The 27660-nt window shown below is 43.9% G+C and overlaps 1 protein-coding gene across 2 annotated transcripts in view; it reads left to right on the forward strand.

Annotated features, from left to right (window-relative positions):
* Positions 1-5068: 5068 nt before the first annotated feature.
* The window catches only part of SH3BP2 (SH3 domain binding protein 2), a 44476-nt gene continuing 21884 nt past the window's right edge, over positions 5069-27660 (forward strand). For both annotated transcript variants that reach the window (XM_054999680.1, XM_054999681.1), the window contains exons 1-5: positions 5069-5150; positions 11301-11419; positions 11517-11570; positions 25126-25265; positions 26206-26308. In XM_054999680.1, coding sequence (XP_054855655.1) covers positions 25130-25265; positions 26206-26308 — 239 coding nt within the window. In that variant the 5' untranslated portion in view covers positions 5069-5150; positions 11301-11419; positions 11517-11570; positions 25126-25129. The remainder of the gene's footprint in view (positions 5151-11300; positions 11420-11516; positions 11571-25125; positions 25266-26205; positions 26309-27660) is intronic.

Consider the following 27660-nt stretch of genomic DNA (forward strand, 5'->3'; position numbering starts at 1 on the left):
GCTTGTTCCAACTTTTTATATCACGTTCATGGTGACAGTGGAACTGGCTCACCTAACTACTCTATTCTCCAAAATGTCTCCATTTCCTTATTTTAAACCAATGATAAATTGGCCACAATCTAAATTCTAACTTTTGATATAGGAGACTGCAAGGCCATCGTTTTTCCATAACTCAGTTATCCTGTTTTGGATTCTTGCTTTCTTAAAAATGTCATATACATTTGTTGAACAACATCTGGAATAGTCAGCGTCATTTGAAAATCAGAGCTCAACTCAGAGCACTTGCAGCTAAAGAGGTGAAATTCTAAAGTATTCTATACACTTATGATAAAAAGAAAACGCATTCTGCTTTAAACAAATGCCGCAAGAGAAGTATTCTCCTTCACATTTAGTAGGGGTGGTCTAACATTCAAAGGTACTGGGAGATGCCCACATCTATTGAGATGAGTGATGTGCCAAAATTTTGTGAGGTTCAATTTTGGATGTTAAAAGGGGGCTTTGAAGGGATGCAAGACTTAAGGATGTGCAATTGGGTATATCCAGTTTTAAAATATACCTGCAAAGTACTTTAACATTATTTTTCAGGTATATTCATGAATCCTGACTGATATTGGGATTCTTGGTCCCAACTAATCAAAAAAATGTGGAATGACTAGGGTCAGCATTTTAAAGATTGCAGCAGGTTTAAGGGTTTGGGTTTTTTAAAAGAATTCTACAAGCAGCTTTTCAGCAACTAGCCTGTAATGACAAAGAGAACTCTTACAATTACCAGTACAAAGGAACAGAATAGAATCACCAAAAAGGAAGAAAGGGAGACCCTGTTCCACAAGATCCAAGAAACCAAAAAGAAATTCAAACCATGGCTATGGATGCTGAACTATCAACATGTTAATACATTATTTGATCAGGACAAAATAAAGAAAAGATGGAAACAATACACTGAAGAACTATACAGATGAGAAGGATGACAAATTAATTCAAAGAAGAATCTTTTGATTAATAATCTGCAATTTTAGAAAATGAAAGCTGCGCTCAAAGCAATTCAGAAAAAAAGAACTAGGAGGAGATGGGATATCAACAGAGCTATTACCAGCTACAGAAACTGAGTCCATTAAAATCTTTACAAGAATATGACAACAAATAGGAAAACAAAGTAATGGTCGACAGTCTGAAAACAATCTACATTCCAGTTCTGAAAAAAGATGTCAAAGATGGCAACAATTACCATTCCATCACATTCATTTCCCATGCAAACAAACGAATGCTCAAAAATTTACAACCAAGACTCTTACTATATATGGAACATGAAATGCCAGATGTGTGAAGAAACCGGCTTCTTTTAGCCCACTCCTTGGCTGACAAAAATTTGATTCAGTCTTTTGGCTGAGTCAGGCCACAAGAGAAATTTATGGAAACTTACTGAAACACAAAGCTAGCTGTTCCCAAGAGATAAGCTCCAAGATGGTGTTCGCAGAACCCAGGTGTGGATGAGATCATCAAGGTCAAAGACCATCGTGGAAGGCTCGTCCCCTGCATTCCATCTCCTTAGTGCTTGGTGCATCAATAGGTGCTCTCATTGCAAAAATCTCAGGGGCAGAGAGACATAGTCACATGTCTTAGCAACACCCTGATTGCCCTGACAGCTGAACATCAAGAAGACAAAAGTAATGACTACCGGGAACTACAGAATTTTAAGGTTGACAGAGAAGAAACTGAAATGGTTAAATATTCATTGGCTCCATCATCAACCAAAAGGGAGACTTCAACCAAGAAATCAGAAGGAGACTGAGCCTTGGAAGGACAGTTAATGAAAAAACTAGAAAAGATCCTTAACTGTAAGGAAATACTGGAGACCAAGATAATGCACACTATAGTATCCCCAATTATTGGCTGATTTCACACACGTTGGATAATGCACTTCCAAACCTCTTTTTAGATAATTTGTAACGGATTTTTTTGTGTGCAGAACAAAAAATCCACCTCAAACGATTGATAAAGTGCATTGAAAGTGCATTATCCAACGTGTGCGGAATCAGCCATTGTGTATGCATGTGAAAGCTGGACAATGAAGAAAGCTGACGGGAGGAAATTGATTCATTTGAAATGTGGTGTTGGAGGTAGGGCTGCCAGCCTCCAGGTGGTGGCTGGAGATCTCCCAGAATTACAACTGATCTCCAGGTGACAGAGATCAGTTCCCCTGGAGAAAATGGCTGCTTTGGAGGGTGGAATCTATGGCATCATACCATTCTGAGGCCCCTCTCCTCCACAAACCCCGCCCTCGCCAGGCTTCACTCCCCAAATCTCCAGGAATTTCCCAACCTGGAGCTGGCAACCCTAGTTGGAGACTTTTATGGACACCGTGGCTGATTTGCCTGAACCAGGAACAACACTGTATGGGCACTCCCAAATAAAGCAGGGGCTTCTTGCTGTTCACAAAGGGAAAAATCCATAAGTGGGAACAGCTACAGAATGGTCAGAGGAGTGAATTGCTCAAAAACAGCTAACCACAAAGACAACTCCTTGGATAGTCAAATGGCAGCAAGCTGCTCACTCGGCTCTGAACCCAAATGTTGTATTGTATATGTTGTATATGCACCTGTGTGTACATGTTGTATAAGCACCTGCGATTCTCCTGCTACTCCTCTTATGAGTTAAATTGACGAGACCAGAACTTGAGGTGAACAACTCAAATCTATTTCAATACTTTCTTAATGTTGCAGAACCCATGAAAGAGCTGCAGTCCTCAGAGATCCTGATGGGAACAACAAATATCATCATCTACTAAGAATTCTCTTGCCTCAAGCATGGAATGCATTGCTCCCTGCTTCTCTATGATGCTCCCCAATAATAATAATTGCACACGCACATGCAAAATTGCTGATTTCTCTTTGGCCAGCAGGAGGCATCTGGTACACTCTTTAGTGTCTTTAGTGCCACCTAAATTCCTTGTTCTATTAGGAGGAAACGAAACAAAAGCTCATTTTACCTTAGGTTGAATAACTAAGCAAAACAGACAAAAAAAGTAAAACCTCTCTCTGATCTTTATGCAATTCCTAGATGCTACTAAGTGCTTAAAGCTGTGCAAAAGCATTCAAAGGCTAAAGGCACCAGGGAACTGTGTGGTCCCCGTCTACTCCAAAGCAGTGCTTAAGGGAAATTCTATCCCTATTAGCAATGAAGGCACTTTGCATGTCTGACCACACTATGAAAACAAAACAAAAAGGATTAGCAATGAAGGCACTTTATATTCCTGACCACACTATGAATGCTCTTTGAGCCAACTAAATTGAAGCCTAGATGGAGTCCCTTTATATAAGCCATTTCCCATCCTCCATATGACTATAGGCAGGGCTGTTACTAGTTGCGCGCATGTGGGTGGGAATATTTACAGTAAGTATATAAAGGAACTCTGTCCAAGATTGGCTCAGTTTGCTCAGGAATAGCTAAGAAACTCCTTCGTTCCATAGAGCATTTCAGCCTCAGCCTTCAGTTAATAATACTTCCTTCAAATGCCAGAGAATGGAGGAGGGGCAGCACAGCAGAGATAGCCTGTCTGAAACAATGGAGTTTATTATTCAGTGATGCAGCTGAAACCAGAAGGTTGAATTAGCTCCAGCACCCTCCAACATGTGGGCCAGGAGGGTGCTTTAAACAATTACCTTGTGATTGTTCACAATTTGCCAGAGACCATGGCAATCACAGCAACAAACTATTCCTCCGGAAGGAAGACAGGCCAGAAATAGGAGTATCTTTCAGATCTGGGATATAGACAGTGAACTTGTGTTCCTTCTGCATTCAACATGTGCATCCTTTAAAAATATGATCAAGAGAAGTTAGCCGTGTTAGCTTGTAGTTGCAAAATAGTAAAGAGTCCAGTAGCACCTTTAAGACTAACCAACTTTATTGTAGCATGCGTTAGTCTTAAAGGTGCTACATAAAAGGTAGCATGCCACAATAAAGTTGGTTAGTCTTAAAGGTGCTACTGGACTCTTTACTACTTTAAAAATAAGAAAGACGGTAACTAAATCTTATAGAGGATTTCCAGTTCTGTGGACTGTAAAAATCCTGTGGATCCAGGCAGTATCACCACGAAGGGATGGAGCTGTATCTTTTATGTTTCCTATGGGCATGAACTGCACTACTGTTGATGGTGCTGCGTAATCAGCATGTGAATTTATGAGGATCCATTTAAAATCACCAAGACCTGTCTTCTACCCAGACCCCTCAACAGGTTCATTAGAAACAGCCTCAGCCCGGAAAATCCACAACCATCAATCTCAGCTTGCTATACCAGCCAGCTCTATACACAGTGATGCCTAAGCGTGGGGCTCCCATCCCCTTGGAAGGAAGCACTCTACCCCTCCTCAAAGCCCCCCCCCCTGCTCTTCCTGATTGATGCGTTGCCAACTTCCAGGTGAGGCCTGGTGTTCTCCTAGAATTACAACTGATCTCTAGCAGTAGAAAAGAGAGAGTCTAATAGCACCCATAAGTCTAATAAAATTTGTGGCAGGGCATGAGATTCCGTGAGCTCTGAAGAAGTGAGCTGTGACTCACGAAAGCTCATAACCTGCTAGAAATTTTGTTAGTCTTACGGGTGCTACTGGACTCTTGATCTTTTCTACTACAGACAACCTAACACGGCTACCCATCTTGAACTGATCTCCAGAGCACGGAGATTTCCCTGGTGGGGGAATGGAGGATCTGGAAGGTGGACTCTGCAGCAGTAAGAGCCCCGATTCTGCCCTCAAAACTCCAGGAATCTCTCAAGCCAGAGTTGGCAACCCGACGTGTTGCTGCCCGGATGGCAGCTGGGGCCGGGCTGCTTTCCTGGGGCGGGAAAGAGGAGCTCGGGCAAGGCAGGGAGTGGGCGCGTCGCCCCCACTGAGGGGCTCGGCCGCCTTCCGTGCGCCGCCACGGCGCTGGGGCCAAGGCCCGGCGAGCGCCCGAGGGCTGAGGCGAAGGAGGCGGAGAGCCGAGGCGGCCGCCTTGCGTCCTTCCTGCCTCCCTCAGTCAGGGCGCGGAGGAGGCGGCGCCTCGCAAGCAGGAACAGCACGCAGGTGGCAGGAGGGCCGGCCGGAGGGGAACGCGCGGCAGCGGCCGCCCGAAGGGACCGGCCAGGGAGGCGCCTCCGGCCGGGGCTGCGCGTCCAGGTAGGCAAGCAGGAGGCGGCGAGGGGCTGCCGGCCGCCTCAGCCTGGCTGGAGTCCCCGCTTCGCCCGGGGAATCTCTCCCTTTCCACCCTCCAGGGGCGGGAGCGCGCTCTGCACGCGCTCAGAGGCGCCCCCGGCTTCCCGCCCCGGAGCGGCTGGGGACCGTCCACGGCCGGCTCCGCTCTCTGCAGAGTCAGCAGCGCCGCTTCCTGCTTTCCGGAGGCGGCTGGAAACTCTCTGCTCGGGGGGCCCCGAGAGGCTCGCCAAGCCCGCGCCGCCGCTCCCGCTTCTCTCCGCCCTCCCCTTCGCTGTTGCCAGCTGGCCGGGAGAAAACGCCCTGCCCCAGTATAATGGAGACCCCATGCGGTCGTAGCTTTTCATGGCAGGCAGGTAAACAGCATCACACCAAACCTCTGTGGAGGGGACAGGATGTCCTTCTCCAGGCCGCTTGGCAGCTCTCTCCTCACTAGTTCCTGTTTTCTTTTGGAATTCAGCCTAAGGTTATTCTTTCTGCCGATGTAGTCATTCTGTAGCTCTTGTTAATCTTTCATCTCTGATTTCTCGATATTTTCTAATCGGTCTTGAGTCCTTCTGATTGTGGCTTGTTAAACCCCATATCTCTGTCTCTGTTTTGCATCTCTGTTCTCTATCTCTGCATCAGTATTGCTGGAACTCTTTACCTCTTGATTGGCTTATCTGTTTTTTTTTAAATACACCATTAAGATTCATATATTTCACCTAATATATGTCTTAGTTTGGACTTTTCTCCAGTTACGAGTTTTTTCTGTCTCCATTATAACCACACTGTTACTACTACTACTATTACTAATTTTATTTATTTCATTTCCTCCCTGAGACTCAAGGTAGGTTGCAAAATATGAAAAGCATTTTGATCAAACAGCAAAAAAATAATCAGTGCAATAAGACTGGAATTACAGAACCAGAAATCAATGTAAACAAAAGATTGCCGAAGCTGACAAAAATGGTCAGAGGTATGAATGAAGAAAAGAGGTGCAAAGATACAGGACATGGTAGTTAAAAAGGGGGAAGTGACACATACAATAGACATTGCAGCAGACTATAATACTATCCCTTATAGAAGCATCTTCCTGAGCTGTTCCATTATCTTACAATTCTAATTCCTTTATAAAAACGCTCTCCTGGACATTTTTGTTTTGCATATTCTGTGCCTGATAGAAATGTGAGGGTCTTCCTCATCTCCTCAGGCAGGCTGTTGCAGAAGGTGGGAGATTCCACTGAGAATGCGCACGAATGGGCAGTTGCCAATCATACACCATTGGCAGGCTGGCACCTTCAGAAGCCAATGTTCATATGAGTGAAGCTGTCACACTGCTAATTGATCACTAATCAGATAAGTGTCTTTAGAATGGGTGTGACATGCACGTTCGTCCTAACACCTGACAGGAGGTAGGCAATGGCATTCTTTACAAACTGGAGTTTCCAAGTTGTCTTTAAAGGTGGACCCATATAAAGTGCATGACAGTAGTCTACCCTCAAGGTACTCATAGCATGGAGTTCTGTGACCAGATCAGGTAAATCAAGGTAGGAGGGCATCTTCTGAGCTCACTGAAGCTGAAAGAGTGCTCTTTTTTTGCAGCTGTATCAACTTGCTTCTCCAGTAATAAAGCTCTCCAGTATAAACCCTCAGCTGGTAACTGAGTCAGTGAGTGCCGGCTGGACTCTGTAGTAAGTGGGAAGCACAGTGTCCTTCCAGACCTTAGTCTTTGCAAACAATATTACCTCTGCCTTTTCAGGATTCAGTTTCAACTTGCTTGCCCATAATCATTTAACCACAGCAGTCAGGCACTACTAGTTCGGACCTCTATAACATCGTCAGGTAATTTCAATAAAGAGATACAGAGCATATTGATGACAGTCTCCCCCCAAACCACACATGGTTTTCCTTAAGGACTTTATATAGAGATTGAATAGCATGGGGGATAAGAAAGACTGAAATTCAAAGAAGGCAGGTCCCACACTGATGACAACTGGTAAGCAGTAGCCCTTTAAGTCCTCATATGGAATGATTTTAATCAGTCCCAAGCATGGAGGTAGAAACAGGGTTTAAAGAATATGCTTGGGACTGATTTAAATCATTCCATATGAGGACTTAAAGGGCTGCTGCTGACCAGTTGTCATCAGTGTGGGACCTGCCTTCTTTGAATTTCAGTCCTTCTTATCCCCCATGCTATTCAATCTCTATATAAAGTCTCCCCCAAAACCACACATGGTTTTCCTTAAGGACTTTATAAAGAGATTGAATAGCATGGGGGATAAGAAAGACTGAAATTCAAGAAGGCAGGATTTTACAAGTGTCATTCTCTTCAGTCATGAAAGAGTTAACTTGTTTGTGTATAGTTAGGGACAACTAGTTTGCATGAGACCAGTTAGATGTTGAGTTGTTCTTCCCACCAGGGTAAAAGGGGAGTTGCATGCCTAATGAACAGGTCTTGGATTGATTATTGGCTGACCAGTTTTATCGGGGGGGGGGGGGCAATTGACATTCCTTCCTTTTCTCAGGACCCATTGCTCTCCAGTTAGTTAGACCTTTACCTTTAGATCATCAGGATGTAGGAACTAAGGCTGATTCCGCACACGTTGAATAATGCACTTTCAATGCACTTTATCAATCATTTGATGTGGATTTTTTGTTCCGCACACACAAAAATCCGTTCCAAATGATCTATAAAGAAGATTGGAAGTGCATTATCCAACGTGTGCGGAATCACTCTAAGTTAGCTATTCTTTATTTTGTCTCCAGTGTACCCTATTTCCCCTATCTGTAGTAAACATTTGTTCTAGAAGCTGAACACATGTCTGTGATTCTTTATCTGCTGTGCAAATAATTTCTACTCTGCAACGATACTTATCCAACTCAAGTGCACAAGCTGGCAACTTCTAAAGAGTGAGTTTCTGCCATTCTTCTTGGAAGTCTTTTAACTTTTACCAGAACAGTTCATGGCTTAGTTTGCTGGAGTTAAGTACCACTGACAGTATGTCCCAGTGGCAACTCCCCTTCATTGGTCATGTATTCACTTCTGAAGGAGAAATTGGAACTCTAACTATGACCATAATGATAGTCCTCGTGCTGTGCAATGCTCTTGCTGGTGATCAGAAGCACACTTCTAAGGATAAAGAATATCAGCGTGAATAGGATTGTGTTATCACTGCCTACTATGCATAGAGTTGCAGCCCAAACCTACTCCTGTTTAATCAGACGCAAGTCCCATTGTGTTCATGGAGCTTACTTCCAAATGTAAGGTGCCTCGTGGAGGGAGGTAGTAGGGAGCCAAAGGGGTGCAATATGGTAGGGGAAGGGGAAGTTGACATTTGGGAGATTAGGGAGGCTTGATTGAACAGACCATTTCCCTCAGTTGTGCTACCTCCGTAAAAGCACACAAACAACACTCGGCTGCCTTCCCTTTTGTCTACCGAAAAGGACAGGTACAAGATTTTAAGGTGCAATATTAACAGGTGTAAGGATTTGCATGACTGGATTTCTGTGGTCAGCTTTTGCTCCTAAGTGAAAAAGATCTCCTGTAGCGCTTCCTTATACCCCAAGTGATATGAATTGAGGGGGGCTCTCTTGCCCTCCTCCTGCCCTTTGTCGATGAATGGCTCCCTAGTCATTCATTCTACAATGGTGATGTATTTTAACTTATTGAGAAAGGGCAAGACCTACTGTAATTAGGTGTGATACAGTAAGTGCAATCTTAATATTTTAATAAATTGCAGTGTTAAAGGTAAAGGTAGTCCCCCTCTGCAAGCACCGAGTCATTACTGGCCCATGGGGGGACATTGCATCACGACGTTTTCTTGGCAGACTTTTTACAGGGTGGTTTGCCATTGCCTTCCCCAGTCCTCTGGGGAAGTGTTATTGCCGTGAAGTGCAGTGTTAGCAGAACAAAATATGTGTCTTGCTGCTCTTAAACTTCTGTAGATTATAATGTGCAGTTTGGCTACTCTGCTTTATCTTTTATACGTTTCTAAGAAATAAATGTAGATGTGTCATCCAATATGCATTCAACAGTGAGATGTTGCTTATTGCAACTCCCTGACAGATGTGTACCTGTATGTTGAATGCGTTTGTTGAATTCAGGTGTGCTATGATGATATCCTAAATCTAATACATGAAATGCGCCCCATCTCAGTGTCAATATAGGACAGCTCAGCTCTTTATGTTCTTCATAGTATTTTGTGACGCCCAGTTTCCTTGTCATGGTCTCTTGCTTATTTTTAAAATTCAGAGTATTGGTTTTAATTGCTGTTTTTATGTTTTGTGTGTGTATTTTAGCTTTGGTTTTATTGTTTTAGTGTTGTGTTTTTGTTTGGTTTTAAAAACATGTTTTTATGTTAGCTGCCTTGGTGGCCCCGATAAGGGTACAAAGGCAAAGTATAGATTTTGTAAATAAATAACCGTGACAGTTGTTGAATTGTTTATCTTCTCAAAAAGTTCTAAAATAGATTTCCATGAACAGCTATTCACTTTGTGGGTGTGAAATGTGAAAGCACAGTTGTATAGTAGGCAGGAAAAACTGGATGTTGTTGTACCTGTTTTGGCAAAAATCAAGAGGTTGCTTGCCACGTTACAATATTTAGGTGTATATGCAAGATGTTTTAGGTGTACCCATGTGAAATGTAAAGGATGACATGAATGCACAATGTGTGAAATGAACTTTTCCTCTGCTGGGTTAGGAAAGATTCTGCCCCTCCCCCTTGCAGTGCTGTCTGCGGTTTAAATAAACAGATAAAACATCTTCCCAAACTATTTGTTGTTCGCCTGTCTTGGTTTTGAGTGACAGTGTTGGGAGAATGAGATTCCTGGGCTTTGTTAGAGCATTTTTCCGTCAGCCAGGAGTTTGCTTAGGCCGTCTTCTCTTAGCCTAAGGGAAAACTGTAACTGGGGGGAAATTTCGTTTCTGGGACATCCAAACAAGTCACAACAAGGCATAGTGAATGGTTTTTATTGCCAGAATAAACTTTATTTTAAAAAGTTCTTAAATTTCATCGTGTCTAGTGCACTGTCTCAAAGTCTGAATGCCTGTCTCTTTGCATGCAAAGGGGATACACAACTTTTAGCCATGTAGACAAGAATTTCACAGTTTGTTCCTGTATATGGTTTTTATTATTTATTATTTTTGCTTGTTTAGTGCCTTTTAGTCCTGGTTCTCCCATTCTTGGTTTTTATCTTTATGACAACCATGACAGATAAGATTAGGCTAAGAGGGAATAATTAGGCCAGAATCACCAATATGTTTCTTGGCAAGTGGCGATTTGAATTTGGGTCTTTTTGACCCTAGTCCAGCCCTCTAACCAGTACACCACACTATTTGGTCGGCTTTGCTCATTTTCGACGGTTTTAATCCATGGAGCTGCATGTTTTGCCTCTTCGAATGCTTTTTTTAGTTATTGCTTTTGTGGTTTGTGTTCGGTGTCTACCTTTGTCAGCTGATGCGGCTTGTAGCATACTACCTCTGGTTTATTTTTGTGACAGCAGTTCAAGTGCAAAGTGACATTAGCTGGGGCCACAAATGTTAACATTACCTCTCAGTATAAGCAACACATTCCATATTTTCTAAAACATTGAGTTAAATATTTAAGAAATGTATACTGTGTATACTTTAAACCAATGTATTTTTATGGTTATAGATGCAAACTAGTGTGCATTTTTGTTTAAGAATTGTCTGAGGAGTGGGTAATAATAATGGAAACTTTTGACTGAAATCATAGATTCAAACCATTCCTTTTCCTAGATGATTTAAATAAATTCGTCTAGTAATTTAAATGCATTTAAATAATGTCATCTAGTATTTATCCAGTAATCTGTCTTTCCTCCAAGGAGCGCAGAGCAGAAAACATTATTCTCTTTACCACATTTTGTTTGCACAACAACCCTGTGAGGTCGCTTAGGCTGAGAGAGAGTGATGGCCCAAGGTCACCCAGCAAATTTTATGGGAGGGTGGGAATTTGCGCGCAGGTCTCCCAGATCCTAGTCAGACATTCTAACATGGCACCACACTGGCTTGTTCTCTAGGAGATGCTTTCTTCGAGGTACTGTGTTTGAAACCTAAGTTATCGTACCTCACTTCTTGTAAACAGAAATAAACGGAGTATATTTTGTCTCCTGCAGGTATGGTGTCATATACGTTGGAGGAAAAGCTAACCAGTATGTCCTCTTTCTGTGTGGACTGCCCTGATGGTCTGTCAAGACACTTGTTTTGCCTTCCTGGCCTACTGTAGGCCCCTGAGGTAGGTCCACAAGGGTGGGGAAGAAGGAAATAGAGGAAGAGTTATTGGATTGTACTACAGAACACAAATAAAAACACATTTTGTCTTCTTTCATCAGGGCCTGACTTCTGGCTTTTTCACTCTCATCTGTTGCCGTTGATGATCTGTAGAGGTAAGCCTGCACAAGCTCTAGCACTCCAGTTGTCCCCTCCCCCAAAGCATTTGGTCATCACCACCGTCAGTCCCAGCGATAGTACACAGATGTTGACTTAGAGCCAAGCTACAAGTGACGCCTGACACAGGTTGGACACTTGTCAGCTTCCCTCAAGGTTTGATGGGAACTGTAGGCATCCTGGTCTTGCAGCTTGGCTCTCCAACTGCTGTCCAATGGACTTTTCAACTGTCACTTGTCCAACATTCCGCCAAGCTGCCTACATTTCCCATCAAAACTTGAAGGAAGCTGACAAGTGTCCAAACTGTGTCAGGCGTCACTTGTAGTTTGGCTCTCAGAGCACAAACTGAAAGGACAATGTCGTTTAGCTTTCCCTTTGGCACCCGTCCTAGGACCTCAGCCAAGATTTATAACTGTTCTGCATTGTTTCAAATATCAGTCCCTGAGTTTTTATGAGGTTATCAGTAGTAAGCTGTATGTGTGGTTTTTGAGCTTTGCATTTACTGCTCTAAAACCTCCGTTCTGTAAGGGATGTTGAATTCTGTGAACTGAATGGATAAGCAAATTAAGTAGATGTGAGTGGCTTGTTTCCTGTGGAGCATTTCTGCTGACCGAAGAAGTTTTTGTCAGTGAAGCAGACATTCCTCTCCTTCCCCGACCTGCTGCTCCTGGCGGGGGACAGAAGTCTGCCATGAGAGGGGAGAAATCTGTGAAAATTGCCCCCCTTCAATTTGCAAAAAATGGTCGATAGGATCCAATCTAAGGGATTATGGTTACTTTTATCAAAAAGAGTCCAGTAGCACCTTTAAGACTAACCAACTGTATTGTAGCATAAGCTTTCGAGAATCACAGTTCTCTTCTGCATCTGACGAAGAGAACTGTGATTCTCGAAAGCTTATGCTACAATACAGTTGGATAGTCTTAAAGGTGCTACTGGACTCTTTTTGATTTTGCTACTACAGACTAACACGGCTAACTCCTCTGCATCTATGGTTACTTTTAGTTATTGGAAGGGGCAAAGAAATATGATGGATGCTGAAGCAAGTGTAACGTCTCTAGGATGTAGTGCAACATGTACAGTGTTTTGATTTATAGTCTCTGAGAACGGCTTTAATTGTTCAATATAGCCTCTTTGACATAGATGTGATAAACATTTGGTCTGGGTCATATAAAACGGCTGCCTCGTTTAGGACTGACTGATGCGCTTATGTTCCTGATCCCACCTCGCATGATCAGAGATTGCCGTTCCTTTTTCCTCCCTTCTTTTCTTCTCCTTGTTCCATTCTGAGCAAAGCCATGTCATAGCATTGTTGTTGGAGAGTGCCCTCAAGTTATAGCTGACTTATGGCAACCCCTGCTGGGGTTTTCATGGCAAGAGACTAACAGAGGTGGTATGCCATTGCCTGCCTCTGCAACCCTGGTTTTCACTGGAGGTCTCCCATCCAGTTTCACTGGAGGTCTCCCACCAAAGCTGACCCTGCTTAGCTTCTGAGATCTGATGAGATCAGGCTCACCTGGGCTGTCCAGGTGCACGTCATAGCGTGCTATGATATGCTATGCATGACATAGCATATCATCTGCATAAAAGTTATGGCTAACCAAGTTGTACCACACTTGCAAACCTTGGTTAAAAACTGAGCATGATAAATGTACAGTGTGTTTAATAAGGGAAGATGGATTCATGTGATTATCTTGTGGTGTCAGGACAGTATTGAGACTAGAAAGGTTTTATTTCTTGACAGCCCCCTAAGGGCATTCTCATCAATTTATTTTCCAATCACTTTCTCCCATCTTCTTATATTTATTATTTATTTTATTTAAAGCAGGGGTTTTTTTCCACGGGAACACGATGGAACGGAGTTCCGGCACCTCTTGAAAATGGTCACAGGGCCAGTGGCCCCGTCCCCTGATCTCCAGACAGAGGGGAGTTTAGATTGCAATCTAAACTCCCCTCTGTCTGGAGATCAGGGGGCAGGGCCACCGGCCCTGTGACCATTTTCGCCAAGGACAATATAAACTTTAAAAAACTACCCCCTTGTTCCAGCTAACCCAAAGTGACGTCATTGTGCGGTCCTGAGTTCCACCACTGAGTTCCACCACCTCTTTTCTCAGAAAAAAGCCCTGATTTAAAGCATTTTTATGCCACCTTTCTACCCACTGTAGTGTCCCAAAGGCAATAAACAATCAAAAAATGTTTAAAACAATGGAATAAAACATATAAACACAGAGATACTCAAACAGGGAAGAGGGCCAATGAGAATTAGTGAGGGAAAACCGAACACCTTTGATTCTTGTCGATAGTCACTGCTCAACCTGGGAAAGAGGAATTGAGGGGAAACTCCAGGAGCATGGTCTTTCTCCCCAAGCCTAATTGCATCATGGGTACCAAAAAGCAAAAGAAGCAATCAAACAGCGGCTCTGCGATCATGCTATACAAACAGATAGGGCACAGATGCAGAAATACTCAACAATTCTGCAGCATGCCAAATGCTTCCAGCCAGCAGATTATCTTAGATCCCTTGAGATCTTGAAATATCGGAGATCCTTTACCCTTACACTCTTCAACGCTTTACCTTAAGCCCTCTTAGAAGGCAGATATCATCGTGTTCCCCTCCCTCAGCATCTCTGCCCATGCCATACAGGGAAAGTAAAGTCTGTTGAACATGATCTGCTCCACTGCCCATTCTGCAATGACATCTGATCTCACTATAAAACTCCAATCTTGTCAACTTTACCAGGAAGATCTGAACAACATTATGTCTCCCTCCTTCTTGCACACTCTTCCTAGGAGATAACTAACAAAGTTGCCAAATTTTGCCTTTGGTTGTGTGGGATACGCAAGCGGTTGACTGAGCCTCAATAACTTACTTTCTTGTCAAAGGAAGGTATCATCTCTCTGTCCCCCTTACAACCTGCACCCATTGTTCTGTGCTCATTGCACTGCATGTGCCCTCCCTATTCGTATTTTTATTGTTTTTTATTCTATTCCTTTTTTACTCTCCGGAGCTGATTCGGTATCAAAATAAATTGATTGATTGGAATTTCTGTTTGCTCCTGGTCAGCTCTTGAGATACATAGAAAGTCTAGGTAAGACTCAAGGCTTCGAGGCAACCTACCTCACAAGGTTGTTGTGAGGATAAAATGGAGGTGAGGAGAATGATGTAAGCCACCACCATTTTGCATATGGATTGGTGGTTGATATGCTAATCTTATCTGCAGGGCTATTGTAAGATGTAGAGTATTTTGTTAGTCTGGTGTTTTTCAGGACTGGAAATCATGCCCTATTCATTCTTAAGAATGCAAAAGAACCTCCTCAGGATACAGCGAAGCTTCCCCCCATTAGCGTTCCACACCCTGGGAAACTCGTACAGGATGACTCAGCCCAAACCCACCTGCCTGAGTAGATATAAATTACCTACTAACATCTTCTCCACACATTGACACTGAGAGATCTCTGTCTTTCGGCGCTACACCTCTGAAGATGCCAGTCACAGCTGCTGGCGAAACGTCAGGAACTACAATACCAAGGCCATGGCCATACAGTCCGGAAAATCTACAACTAACGTTCTCCAGCTGTGAAAGCCTTCGACAATAAATGTGGAAGTGCTCGTGTCAAGAACCTGCAATCTCTCCAAATGCTTGTGGGCTTTCTGATTTTGGAAGCACTCCCCCAGCCCAGACACAGATCTCAGTGTCTTCCTCTGCAGAGAATGCTTACATGACAACTCTCTCCTCTCTGGCAAGAACTAGCAGCAGTTTCTAGAATTCAGAAGTTGAGTACTGTCCTTAGGGTCTCATGCTGTGCTTTGTGCAACCAGCTAACTACGCAAGGGTGAAGTTGACCTCCGGTCACCTGATTGCCATGCAAGCTTGGTGGGTGACCTTGGACCAGTGACATATTCTTAGGCTAATCTACCTCAAAGGGTTGTTGTGAAGATAAAAAGGAGGAGAGGAGAACAATGCAAGCCACTTTGGGTCCCCACAGGGGGAAAAGGTGGGCTATAAATGAAGTCAGTAAACAAGGCTTCAATCTTAACAATGGCTTCCTGGGAGTAAGCCCTTTTGAATTAAATAGGACTTTCTTCCAAGTAGAACTGCTCTGCATTGCTCCCTAAATAAATATGAGAAGTGCACACAAAGTGCCTGTTTGCAGTGACTTGTGTCCTGTGCTGGAATGGATTGGGTGAGTGATGAATTACCCTGGGCTGACTTGGACTTCAACCATGGAACCTGCCTCTACTGCTCACTGGGGAGGAGGGCATGGGAGACAGTTCCGACCAATGGAAAGGAAGGCCAAACGTGCCTTGTGGAAGGTTTGGGGTTTTATTGGCTTTTCCTGTCAAAGGAAGCAACGAAGGAGGGAAAAATCTGAAGGCCACGTTATTGCTCACATGTCCTTCTTCACGTGGAAATATGAATGGCTACTTCCCTTTCCCAGGTTTTCTGCAACTGGAGCTGCAAAAGGCAGATGTGTTGGGTGGCCAGAGTTCGTGAAGCAAAACTAGTCCCACTTCCTCCCTGAAAGGGCTTGCATGAGAGCTTCATTTTGGGGAAGTTAATTCTTGCTTTCTTCAGCATTTAATAAAGAAAATGATGTGTCTGGCAAATGTTGCTGTAATGGATGCTACTCCATATCCTGAACCTGCAATGAAAATATCCTGGGTGGTCCTTTTTTGTAGCAGTGAATGGGAAATGGGCCTAGGAGTTTTTCCTCCCACAACATTCCACAATTTAAAGTACCCCACCCTGATGTTGCAATACTTGTATCTTTCTGTTTTAGAGCTAATAGGGGTGTGTGTGTGTGTGTGAGAGAGAGAGAGAGAGAGAGAGAGAGAATTTGGCCCATACTTTGCACAAAAACCCCCTGCTTCTTTTGTTCAAAGTCCTCGAAAATAAACTCATGCAAATTTAATCATTCTGTCCAGCTGAAACTCACATTAACTAAAAACAACCTTTATCCATTGACAACCACCCAGACTGTATAAGGATTTGGGGTGCTAGTGATCTTAGCTATATGACTGCCTTTTAAAACCTGCATATTATATTTCTAGTAAGTTGGAGGTTTATATTTCTTACTTGAAAGGTTGCTGTTTGAAAAGCATCATTCTATTAAAATACTTACCGTCAGTGATCCACTATGGATCTGGCACAGTCCAGCAGGGAATCAAAACTATTTTATAAATTAGAACTTAATGCTTGTGAGTGGAAAGATGAAGCATCTCTTATATTTAGGGCTGTTGCCTGTAGAAAAAAAGTCCTGTTTCCTTAATGGAATATTGTTTGACCGGGTGGTGCCATTTACTTCCATGCCAGGAGGGAAAGGATATTTTTTCCCCTCCAGGTTGTTGGCATCCCCACTTACAGTCTTGGAACTGATTTAAATATTCTGGTTGTACAACAAAAATTGGCCTGTGCAGCAATCCATGCCTCTTGTGTTTTGTTAAATTGGACTGTGTAGCTTGTGTGTGTGTGTATCCCTAGTGCACCAGGGTGGGCATTATGCCTACTGGGGGGGCATGTGAAGTATCAGGCTTAAACGGGCTGTTAATTGCTGGTAGTTTAGGGATCACTTGTTGATGGAATTGTCTTAAGTCGTTGAGCAGAGTGTCTATTTCTTTGTGGCTGCACATCCTCAGCTCTGGTCGGACCCTTTGAGACAATAGCAGTGCGTTTTAGGATTGTGCTCCTACATTTTGGTCAGTTTCCATGTTGTGAGTTTTTTTTATTCTTCCCTTGCTATATCTCAGGGTTTTGCAGTGTGCATGTGTGATTCTTACTAAAAAGTATAATTGTTTCATATTTGAATCGAGAAGCAGCTTTGCATTCTCATGAGAAAGCAACCTAGCAGCAAGATTGAATGTTGTGGGCAAGATTCACAAAACTAAAGTGGAACTGTTCTGGATAACTGGCAGGCCTCCACTTTACTGCCTGCCTAAGGGTGAACCTAGACATGACCCAGCCTAGGAGATCCCCTTTTGAAATTCTCCCCCATTTTTAAAGCTAAAAGGGGGGTGGCATGGTGCTGTGAGAGGGATTTCCCCCTTTTACTCTGCATTGTTTTATCAGTCATGGACTCTGGAGCTGCCGGCCCCACCTAGCAAGGGTGGGGGTGACTTGCTTTGGACAAATGAAGTAGAGGTAAAAGCTTAAACAACACCATGACCCCCCCCCTCCCATCTGTATCTCCCCTTCTCTGTGATTGCTGTAAGGCTTTTAAAAAACAGTGGGAGGTCATATATGCCTGTCTTGGTTCATGTCTACGTTTGCCCTTAGCCTGCAAAAGCAGGAGCCAAGCAAACATGAAAAGGCTCATTTGGACAGCCTCTCTGTGTTGATGGGAACCTGCCTCATCAGCTGAAGAAGCTGACTTGTCTAGCAGAAAGGCTTCCTGCAGAGAGGCACACGGTGCCTTTCAGAAATGCAGGTGATCTTTGGGGCAGGATCCCGTAGTAGATTGGGAAGTGAATATGGACCCAGAAGAAACCCAGCTGAGCAGCTCCTGCCAGCCAGCACTTTTGGGGTCATTGAACTTAGTAGCACCAACAGTAGGCATTGGTTCATCCTTTGCCTCGTCCCACCAAATGGCAGCAGCGCAGGAAGAGACAATTGGTGAACGGGCATCAGTTACCAAGGATGGATCTGAGCCAAGTGGCTCCTGGAGGCACCGGCAGAGTTGCTGTGGTTGGCCACCAACAGCCTTCTAGGCTGTGGGAAATGCAAATGTAAGTTAAATGACCAATCCGCCCCTGGCAGGATCCTGCCCATGAGGGTTCCACAGAAGATATAAAAAGATTAACGGCCTCTGTTCCAGCCTGTGCTTTTGTGGCTTAGAGCCCACTTCTTCCAAAGCCAAAGGGCCATAATCACAGTGGGAAGGTGGCATGACATGGCCCAATCTTGTCAGATCTCAGAGGCTAAGCAAGGTCAGCCCTGGCCAGTACTTGCAGGGTTGTTTGGCGGAGGAAGGTAATGGCAAACCACCTCTGCTCCTAACTCACCTTGAAAATCCCTTGATGGGGTCAGTTGCGACTTGACAGCACACAGATATACAACATAAGCAGAAAATTGCCAGCTGGATCTCGCTGTTTAAGAAAGGAGTCAGTAGCGGCAGGGAATGGGTTGGGGGCACACATCTAGGAGCGTGTTTCTTGCCTGGGTCCCCCTTTAACCATGCCCTTCTGTTCGTTACATTGTATTTTCATTTGTTTGGTTGTCATTCTTTAAATTAGTGTTAAATGGCAAGTGATAAGGAAAGGGGGCTTCAGCTCCTATAATTCTTTTTTGCTGTGTAATCTTCTAGTGCAGATCTGCCCAGCATGAGACCCTGCCCCGCCCCACGCAGAAGACAGTGCACCACTGCCCATACATGGCAGTGCCTGCCAGTCCTTGGCACACGCACAGGAGCTTGATGGAGCGGCTGGTGGGCTGGGGCAGGCCTGCCCTGTGGCCCTCACCTTCCAGCTGAGTAAAGACCTTGTGTGAGGCCTTTCGGGGGAGAGCGGAGCTGAGCTAGAGGGGTGAGAATTTTGGGATGCTCTGTTGGATACAGGAGTAGGGGTTGGAAGAGAGTCTCTTAAAACTGGGGTTATGTTGGTGATGTAAGGTTTACATCTTATTTACACTTCAGACTCACTCCACAGCTACATAGCTAAAACATGTGCTCATCCACATACTTGTCTGAGATAACGGTTCCTCTTTCATGATTGTTTCATTATTGCTCAGAAATGAAGAATAGCCTTCATTTTATTGGAAAGTTCCATTTCATTCTCACTGTATGTGCTGTACTTGTGTTCTGCACTATTGAACTGAAGCATTTGTGGCAATAAATTCAACCATTTACTGTTAGTACAAAAGAATCTTTGAACTGGCATCGTGGCTTGGAATAGTAATTAGTGTGGTGGTGGGGAGAACAGACTGCTGTGTTAAAGGCAAAACCAAAAATATTTTTTTCTTGTAACTGATAGGGGGTACAGAATAGAGGGGAAAGGAAAAAGAGAGTCATGTATTTGAAAAAACCAAAAATCTTTGATCCTTTGTGGGGTAAACACATAAATTTTCAGTCCTGGCCCCAACCTGGTGGAACTCTCTGTCTGAGGACACCCGGGCCCGTCAGGATCTTGTATCATTTTGGCGGGACTGTAAGACGGAGATGTTCCGCCAGGCTTACGGTTGAGGCCAGCATGAGATCCTTACTGAGCCTCCCACTGGTCTCCCACCAAGTGTGAGGTTATACAGTGTCCATTGGCCGGCTGCCCGACGTATGGGTACAGCATGGGGCTATGTAGTGCCCTTCGTTAGCTGACCCACATATGGGTTGCAGTATGCTATCTGTCCACTTCCCTCCCCCTGTATGTTGAGGGGCAGGAACCTGGAATTGACCCTGTCATGGGACAGTTATTATCTGCGGATTTTATGATTTGAACTGTTGTTTTTATGAACTGTTGTTTAATATTTGTATTGTATTTTATAACTGCTGTACCTTGCCCTGAGCCTGCTTGCGGGAAGGGCGGGTTAGAAATGTTAATGATGATGATGATGATGATGATGATGATGATGATGATGATGATAGAGGGTCTTTTCAGGCTCTGAGCCAGCAAGAGCACCAGTGAGAGTCTACACAAGACGAATTACCGGAGGACGCTCAAGTGACGGGAGATGCAATATTAACCAGGAAGCCAAGTTTTAAAAGATCAGAAGGCTCTGTCAGTTTCACCTCTCTAGAGCTGGCAAAGATCACTCCTCAGAGGGTTGGTACCTTTGCCTCCTGAAGGCCCAGTCAGTTTCACCTCCCCTTCTAGGAGGCATCTCTGCTGGCCTTGGAAAGGTGAAACTGACAAAACCTTCCAATCTGTCTTTTAAAACTCTGCTTCCTGGCTAATATTGTGTCTCCCTTCACTCGAGCATCCTCGTGTAATTTGTCTTGTGTAGAGAGGCTCTGAGTAGGCTTGCAGCAGGAGTTTGCAAAGTTCATCCTCAGCATGCGCCTAAAAATGAAGCTGGAGATCAGCACTGCTGCTTGTGCTGTTGGACTGCTTGAGGGCAGTGGAGGTGAGCAAATGCATTCTGGTGTGTGTGTGTGGGAGGGGGCTCCTGATTGGGTAGCTGCTGCCTGTTACATTTTCCGTCCTCATGGGACAAAAGAGTAGCAGTTGTGTTTGGTGAGTATGTACAAATATCCCTGCTGGCTCAGTGAGGGTTCTTCTAGGGCAGCCTTTGTTTCCAACCCTAGGAAGCCCAAAAGCATAGGATGCCCTTCGTCATCCCTAGCATTTGATATTCAGAGATAGATTGCCTTCTTCTTTGGAGGTTTTTAAGCAGATGGCCATCTGACAGCAATGCTGCTTTTGTGATCCTAGGCAGATCGTGAGAGGGAGGCAAGGAAGGATTACATCAGTGCTTAGATCTTGTGGTCTCTTCTTACATGCCCAGGGTAATGTCGATCGCCACTTTGGGGTCAGGAAGCAATTTTCCCCAGGCCAGTTTAGCTAGGGATCCTGACAGTGTTTTGTGATCTTCTGGGCATGGAGCAGGGGTCACTGGGGGGAGGTAGTTGTGAATTTCCTGCATTGTGCAGGGGGTTGGACTAGATGACCCTGGAGGACCCTTCCAACTCTGTGATTCTATGAATATGAAGGCTCCATTTAGTAGTCATAGCTGTAAAAAAAAGTTTTTAATTCGCTTAAATCTTTTATCAAGCCATCTCTGCTAGGATGGTTATATAGCCTTCCACTACTGAATTCCATTACCAATAGTCGTTAATTCTGTGTTATAAGGCTGCAAATATATTTTTCATTTGGTCCCTAAGGTGAGGGGGAGAGTGGAGCTGTTCCAAGTGTGGCATTATAGAAAATGTGGATGCGAAGAAGAGGCGACGAGGGCTCAGATCTCCTTCTCTGCCTCAGTTCCGAGCTGATGGCTTTGGCCAAGTGCCCTGCTTCTATCTAGTCCAGCAGTAATCTTCCAAGTCCCTCTGTGAAGCTTACAAGCAGGGCAGGGACCCCTGTAGTTTGTCCTGAACGTCTGGTGCACAGAGGAAGAAGGTGGTTGTGGGGCCTCCCCTTTCGGGATGTACCTGCTGTCCCTAGTAGTAATGCTTAACCTACTCAAGTTCTAGATGGATATCTGTAAAAAAATATTAAGTTCTAGATTAGAGTCTGTAGAAACTGTGCAATAGTGATGTGCTGTCATTGATGGAGTCTCTTCATAGTTAGGACAATGAGCATTCCTGGCATCAGTGCGTGTTTACATCATACGTTGTGTCCTGGCCTTGAGGGCACTCTTGCTTTGGAGAACTTTGTGTGAAAACCAGGCTTCGGGTGCTGTGGCAGAGAGCAGAGCGCAGCCTCCCGACTCTGGAAACACATGAGCTGGGAACACATGGCATGGGCTGATCTAAAGCTTATTCTATAGTGCAGGGCTGGTTATCAACAATATTTGTGGTTGGACGGGAGCTTAAACAACCTGCAACTGCAATTAGGTAACTTCAACCTTGCACAGCTAGCTGGTGGGGCAAAGTGCAGCATGAAAGCCCAAGGACAACACACACACACACAACTGCTGAACTCTGCTGGCTACTGTGAGTTCTTGCCAGAGATGGGAGATGAAGACTTTGATGTCTGTGGGGGTGGGAGTGCTTTCAAAACCAGAGTGCTGACATGCATCTTTGGATCACACAAGTCCTTGAGAGGATGGGCAGTCTTCGTGACTATTTGCACATTTATTTACTTCATTTATGCCCTTACCTTTCTTCCCAAATTGGCGTACGTTGTTCTCCTTTCCTTCACATTATCCTCACAACAACCTTGTGAGGTAGGTTAGGCTGAGAGTGTGTCATCCAGCAAGCTTCCATGGCAGAGTAAGGATCTGAACATGGGGCTTGCAGATCCAGACTGACTAAGCACACTGTTGCTGCTGCTGCTGCTCTTGTTATCATAATCATGTGCCACTATCTGAGAAAGTCACAGAGGATTTCCTGCTGGGTTAACAAATGGTTTCTTTGAGCCAGACTAGATATGGCACCCATAGGTGTAACCCGTGGATGCCAACACCATCATAGAAAGGAATTTGGCCATTTAAAAATGCCACGAGGGCAAGATCCTGATCAGGCCCATGGCATAGACAGGACCAGATGATCCTGTTTCACCCTGTGTGCCTTTTTAGGTGCTGAAAGAGCTCCCCCACAGCTGTTTTGGCACTTGAAAAGGCACGGGGGGACGACAAGAGCATCTGGTTCTGCCCATGCCATGTCTGCCCAGGATCTTGTCCATGTGTCATTTTTAAATGGCCAGATTCTTCTCTAAAATGATGTGTGCGTGGATTGGACCCACGGATGCTGTAACATCTAGCTTGGCCCTTTCTAAGCCCACTTTGATAGAATAAGAACTTGCAGATCAAAGAATGTGGGTCCAGTTTACAGAGCAGCAAGAACAGAAGTAACAACAACAACATTTGATTTATATACCACCCTTCAGGACAACTTAATGCCCTCTCAGAGCATTTTACAAAGTGTGTTGTTATTATCCCCACAACAATCACCCTGTGAGGTGGATGGGGCTGAGAAGCTGTGACTGACCCAAGGTCACCCAGCTGGCTTCAAGCGGAGGAGTGGGGAATCAAACCCAGTTCTCCAGATTAGAGCCCTGCTGCTCTTAACCGCTACACCAAACTGGTTCTTCATGCAGATCAGCGTTATCTCATTACTGTACACTCTGCATTATAGTTCATAGGATACCTTTCTGTTCACATAGTCCCATAATTAGGAATCAAGCCTATACCTATTATTGTATATGGATTTTGTGTGCTATGCTTTTGTAAGTTATAAAGCTTTTGCCCTATTGGTAGGGACAGTTTTTACCTTTTCATATAAAGGATGAATTGGCAGTTTCTGGGGACCAAATTGCCCAAGGACAGCAAAGTAAGTACCTTCTTAGGAGTATGCAAAGTTCAGAATGCAAGTAGTTTTAGTTGAACAGAACTTTTGTAGGCTATTAAAGATTTTTTTCAGACGGTGGTACTAATCCCTTGTCTTGAACCTTGTTTCATGGTCAAACCATATGCATTTTTAAAAATTTAAACCTCACCAATGAGGCTGTTATACCTGTCTCTCCAAGTAGCTTCTGCCGATACGATTTACCTCAGTGAAATGGTGCTGGTAGAAACTCTTAAATGCTGCTTTCTGCGCTGCTTCCCTAGTCGAACCAGCTGCTCCACACAGGTGTCTTCAGTTTTAAAGAAGAAGATGGTTGTGGGCAGGGCTTTTTTCTGGGAAAAGTTTACTTAAAATAAACCCACTGGTGGAACTCAGTGGGTTGCTCTTGGCAGTGCGGAGGGCAATCTCAACTCCCCTCTGTCCGGAGATCGGGGGCGGGGCCACCGGCCATGTGACCATTTTCAAGAGGTTCCGGAACTCCGTTCCCCTGCGTTCCAGCTTTAAAAAAGCCCTGGTTGTGGGTGAAGCTCTTGTAGACTAATGATGTCCCCTCTGTGCTTTGGATAAACGTTATAATACTTGGATAGGCTTTTCAGTGCCCATTCTCACAATAATCCTTACAATAGCATTGTGAGGTGGGCAAATGTGCTGGAGGCCCTTGCCTGAGGCCCCTTCTGGCTCTGTGGCTGAAGGGAGCATTGACTCAGAGTCAGCAGCGCTTCCCTTCAGCCATTGCGCTGCACCAGCTTCCTTTTTGAGCTCATGCACAGTCAAGGTTTTTTTGTGGTGATTGTACTTGCCAGCACCTTTCTGTGTATGTTTGGGGGTGGGGGGGACGTCTCTCAAATCCTGAGGGGGGAATTGATAGAAATCGGTGCAACCTGAATACAGGCACTTTTTTTTTTTTAACAAAAATACCACTGCACACAGCCATCTAGGGGCAGATAAGCCGTATTAGCTCTCTGGAAATATGGGCTGCCTTTGAGTTCTTCTTTTCTTCCGTTCTCATCAGTTGTCTGTCTTTCCACAATACAGAAATAAACTGGGACTTTCTGCTTTGTCATTTATTTTATTTTAAGTAGACTGCATACTTCCTGGAATTTCTGATGCACGTTTTAGCACCTTTGATGCTAAGACGTGCAAGTTATTTCCCTACGTCATTTTGATGTAAAGTGGAAAAAATATATAGTAACCAGCTAGGCTGAGATTTGCTTGCCTACAGCTGGCCATCTAGAAATGTGTTTCTTCTGCAGGAACCATCAGCCCATGCTACAAGGCATAGGTGCTCTGGGAGATGAGGACTCAGTGCCGTTCCAAACAGGAGACTGTTGACTGTGGCTAGATTCTTTCACATGTTTTTATCCCATCATTCCTCTGAAGATCTCAGGGCCGCATATAGTTTACCTATGTGAGGCTGAGGGGCAGTGATTGGCTCAGTCACTCAGTGAGTTTCTGTGGCTGAGCGGAGATTTGAACTCAGGTCTTTCAGGTCCTATTCTGACATTCTGTTACACCCCACTGCCTCTCAATCTGGTTTATCTGTTGAGCCGGCATGTAGCTGGTTAACTAATGATGTTGTGTGTTGGTAGGATTTGTTCCAATGCAAATGTGTACTATCCGTTTCAGAGCCATGACTTCGGAGGAGACGTCTTGGCCTGTCCCAATGAAGGCGATTGGAGCGCAGAATCTGATGACGATGCCTGGAGGTGTCATCAAATCTGGATACCTGCACAAAAAAGGAGGCACTCAGTTCCAGCTCTTAAAGTGTAAGTTGGGAAGGGTTACTTCAGGCCCAGCCCAAGGGGCTTTCATTTTGAGCTGTGACAAAAGTCTGTTTATATTTGCATATGCTTTCGAGAACCACAGCTCTCTTTGTCAGATGCATCTGACAAAGAGAGCTGTGGTTCTCGAAAGCTTATGCTACAATAGTTGGTTCATCTTAAAGGTGCTACTGGACTCTTTACTGTTTTGCAACTACAAACTAACACTGCTAACTCCTCTGGATCTGTATTTGCATAGGTGCTTCACCTTACGGTTTGGTCAGAGAGAAGCAGAATTTGATTGGCATGTTTTTATTGCAGCAAAGGTGCCTTTTTAAATTGCTTCTGTTGGAATTCCCAAATGATGGACATGCTGCATTTTTACCTGGGAGAGTTGCAGTCTATCGCTCTTGCGATTGGTGTGCGAAATGCAATTGTGTTTTCATCTGCTGGAATCTGGTCACTTGTAACTGGTTCCCTGTGAACTGTGGGTTGAAAATCAGAAGACATGCTCCTTTCTACACTTCTCCTGCACCACCACCACCACCCCCGGCAATCCATGCTAACCATGTTCTCTCATAAGTATGGTGCAAACTGTGGATTCAGACTGTATGATCAAGATGGTTAAGGATGGTTCAAAATGCAACAGTAAACCTTGGCTAAGTCTTGACAGTCTGAGAGAGAAGAGGAGGAGTCTTGCCTTTCTGCGGCTGGCTTCCAATTTGCAAACCATGGTTAGAGAGCCAGGGTTGCATCTGCACTAGGCCAGTATAAGCTGGTACAGATGTGGAGTGGGAAGGGAAAGGATTGGTATGCTTTATCATCCTCTGAGCATGTTGCTAGTCCAGAGTTCTTTTTGTCAGCCTGTGAAATTGAGTGAACTGATATTAACTGGCTGCCTCTGGCCTCCTTTTTCCTCTTCCCCTTCCCTTGCTCTTCCTTCCAGGGCCACTGAGGTTTGTGATTATCCACGAGGGCTGTATTTACTACTTTAAGAGTAGTACATCTGCATCTCCCCAAGGTGCCTTCTCACTGAAGGGCTATAATCGGTGAGTAGTGCAATATGGTACAACTGTATTTATGTCACTGTGGGATTATTTCAATCTGCTTCTTTTTAGATATATCAGTGCATGTCTGATTACTGAGTATAATCATTCCGTTTATACGAACTGAAAGGAAACCAGAGTATGGTTTCAGTTATCTCTACAGGGGTAAGATGGTGAGCAGTTAGATTATTTGGACATTGTTTGGTTAAATATTTTTACAATTAGGAGAAGCCCCCACTGAGGAATTACCACAATTAAAACATGTACAGTTTATCATGGAATTTTATAGACTTCATGTGCTAAAGTGCTCTTAGTGCAAACTCCCAATATATTTTCAAATACAATAAATACTCCAATAAATACCTATAAATAGGTATTGTACAATAAATAGGTATTTACAGTAAGATTGTAAAAAAGGACATATTTGATATTAACTGCTGTATTACTGGACTGTATTTATTGGATGACATTTTATCAGGGTATTTGTTGTATTTGAAAAGATATTGGGGGTTTGCACCAAGAGCACTTTAGCACATAAAATCTATAAAATTCCATGATAAATTGTACATGCTTTAATTGTGGCATTTCCTCGGTGGGGGCTTCTCCTAATTGTAATTTGGTCTAGAGACCGAGGTCACCTCTTTTTTGCATTGGTTAAACATTTGGGCTTTTATCTTCATCAGCAACAGAAAGCTGTTTATGCATCCAGATGTTTAACATTTTTCTGAATACATTTGTCCTGTAGGTGCTCGGGTACTGCTTTGTTTGGGAAATTTGTATATCTGCTCTGATGTAAAACAGTAATTTTTGTTTTGGCTTGAGCTTCACAACTTGCATATGGTGGGAACTCTCTTCCATTACAGGGTCATGTAATACAAATATCTGCAGGTGATAGAATATTGTATCTTGTGAGATGACGTTAAGACACTGATTATATTTTTACCATAATAAACATCATATAACTAATATAATAATAAACACAAGTAGTATATAATAATTGCTCGGGGCATATGTTCTAGCTAGCTTTAAGAATAATAACAAACTAAGAGAGATTTTTTTGGAAGAGCCTACTTTTAAAAAGCATCCCTCCCCCTTTTTTTTTGCTAAGAGCACATCGGACATTCTCTTGACAGCTTCCAGTTTGGACGTTTAAGCCAACTGCAGAATGCCACATAAATAACTAAGAATTAATCTACATGTATAAGGACACATACCATGAGAGTCTCGGCCAGAAATGTAAGGGGTCTCAGGCAGCCATGCATTTGCCACTAATAACAGTAGGATGCTAGTAATATATGTCTTTCTACTGAGAATGATACATGCTGATCTAAAACCAAATAGGTTTTATAGATCTT

Source organism: Eublepharis macularius, chromosome 15 (genome assembly GCF_028583425.1).
Source record: "Eublepharis macularius isolate TG4126 chromosome 15, MPM_Emac_v1.0, whole genome shotgun sequence".
Classification (NCBI taxonomy): domain Eukaryota; kingdom Metazoa; phylum Chordata; class Lepidosauria; order Squamata; family Eublepharidae; genus Eublepharis; species Eublepharis macularius.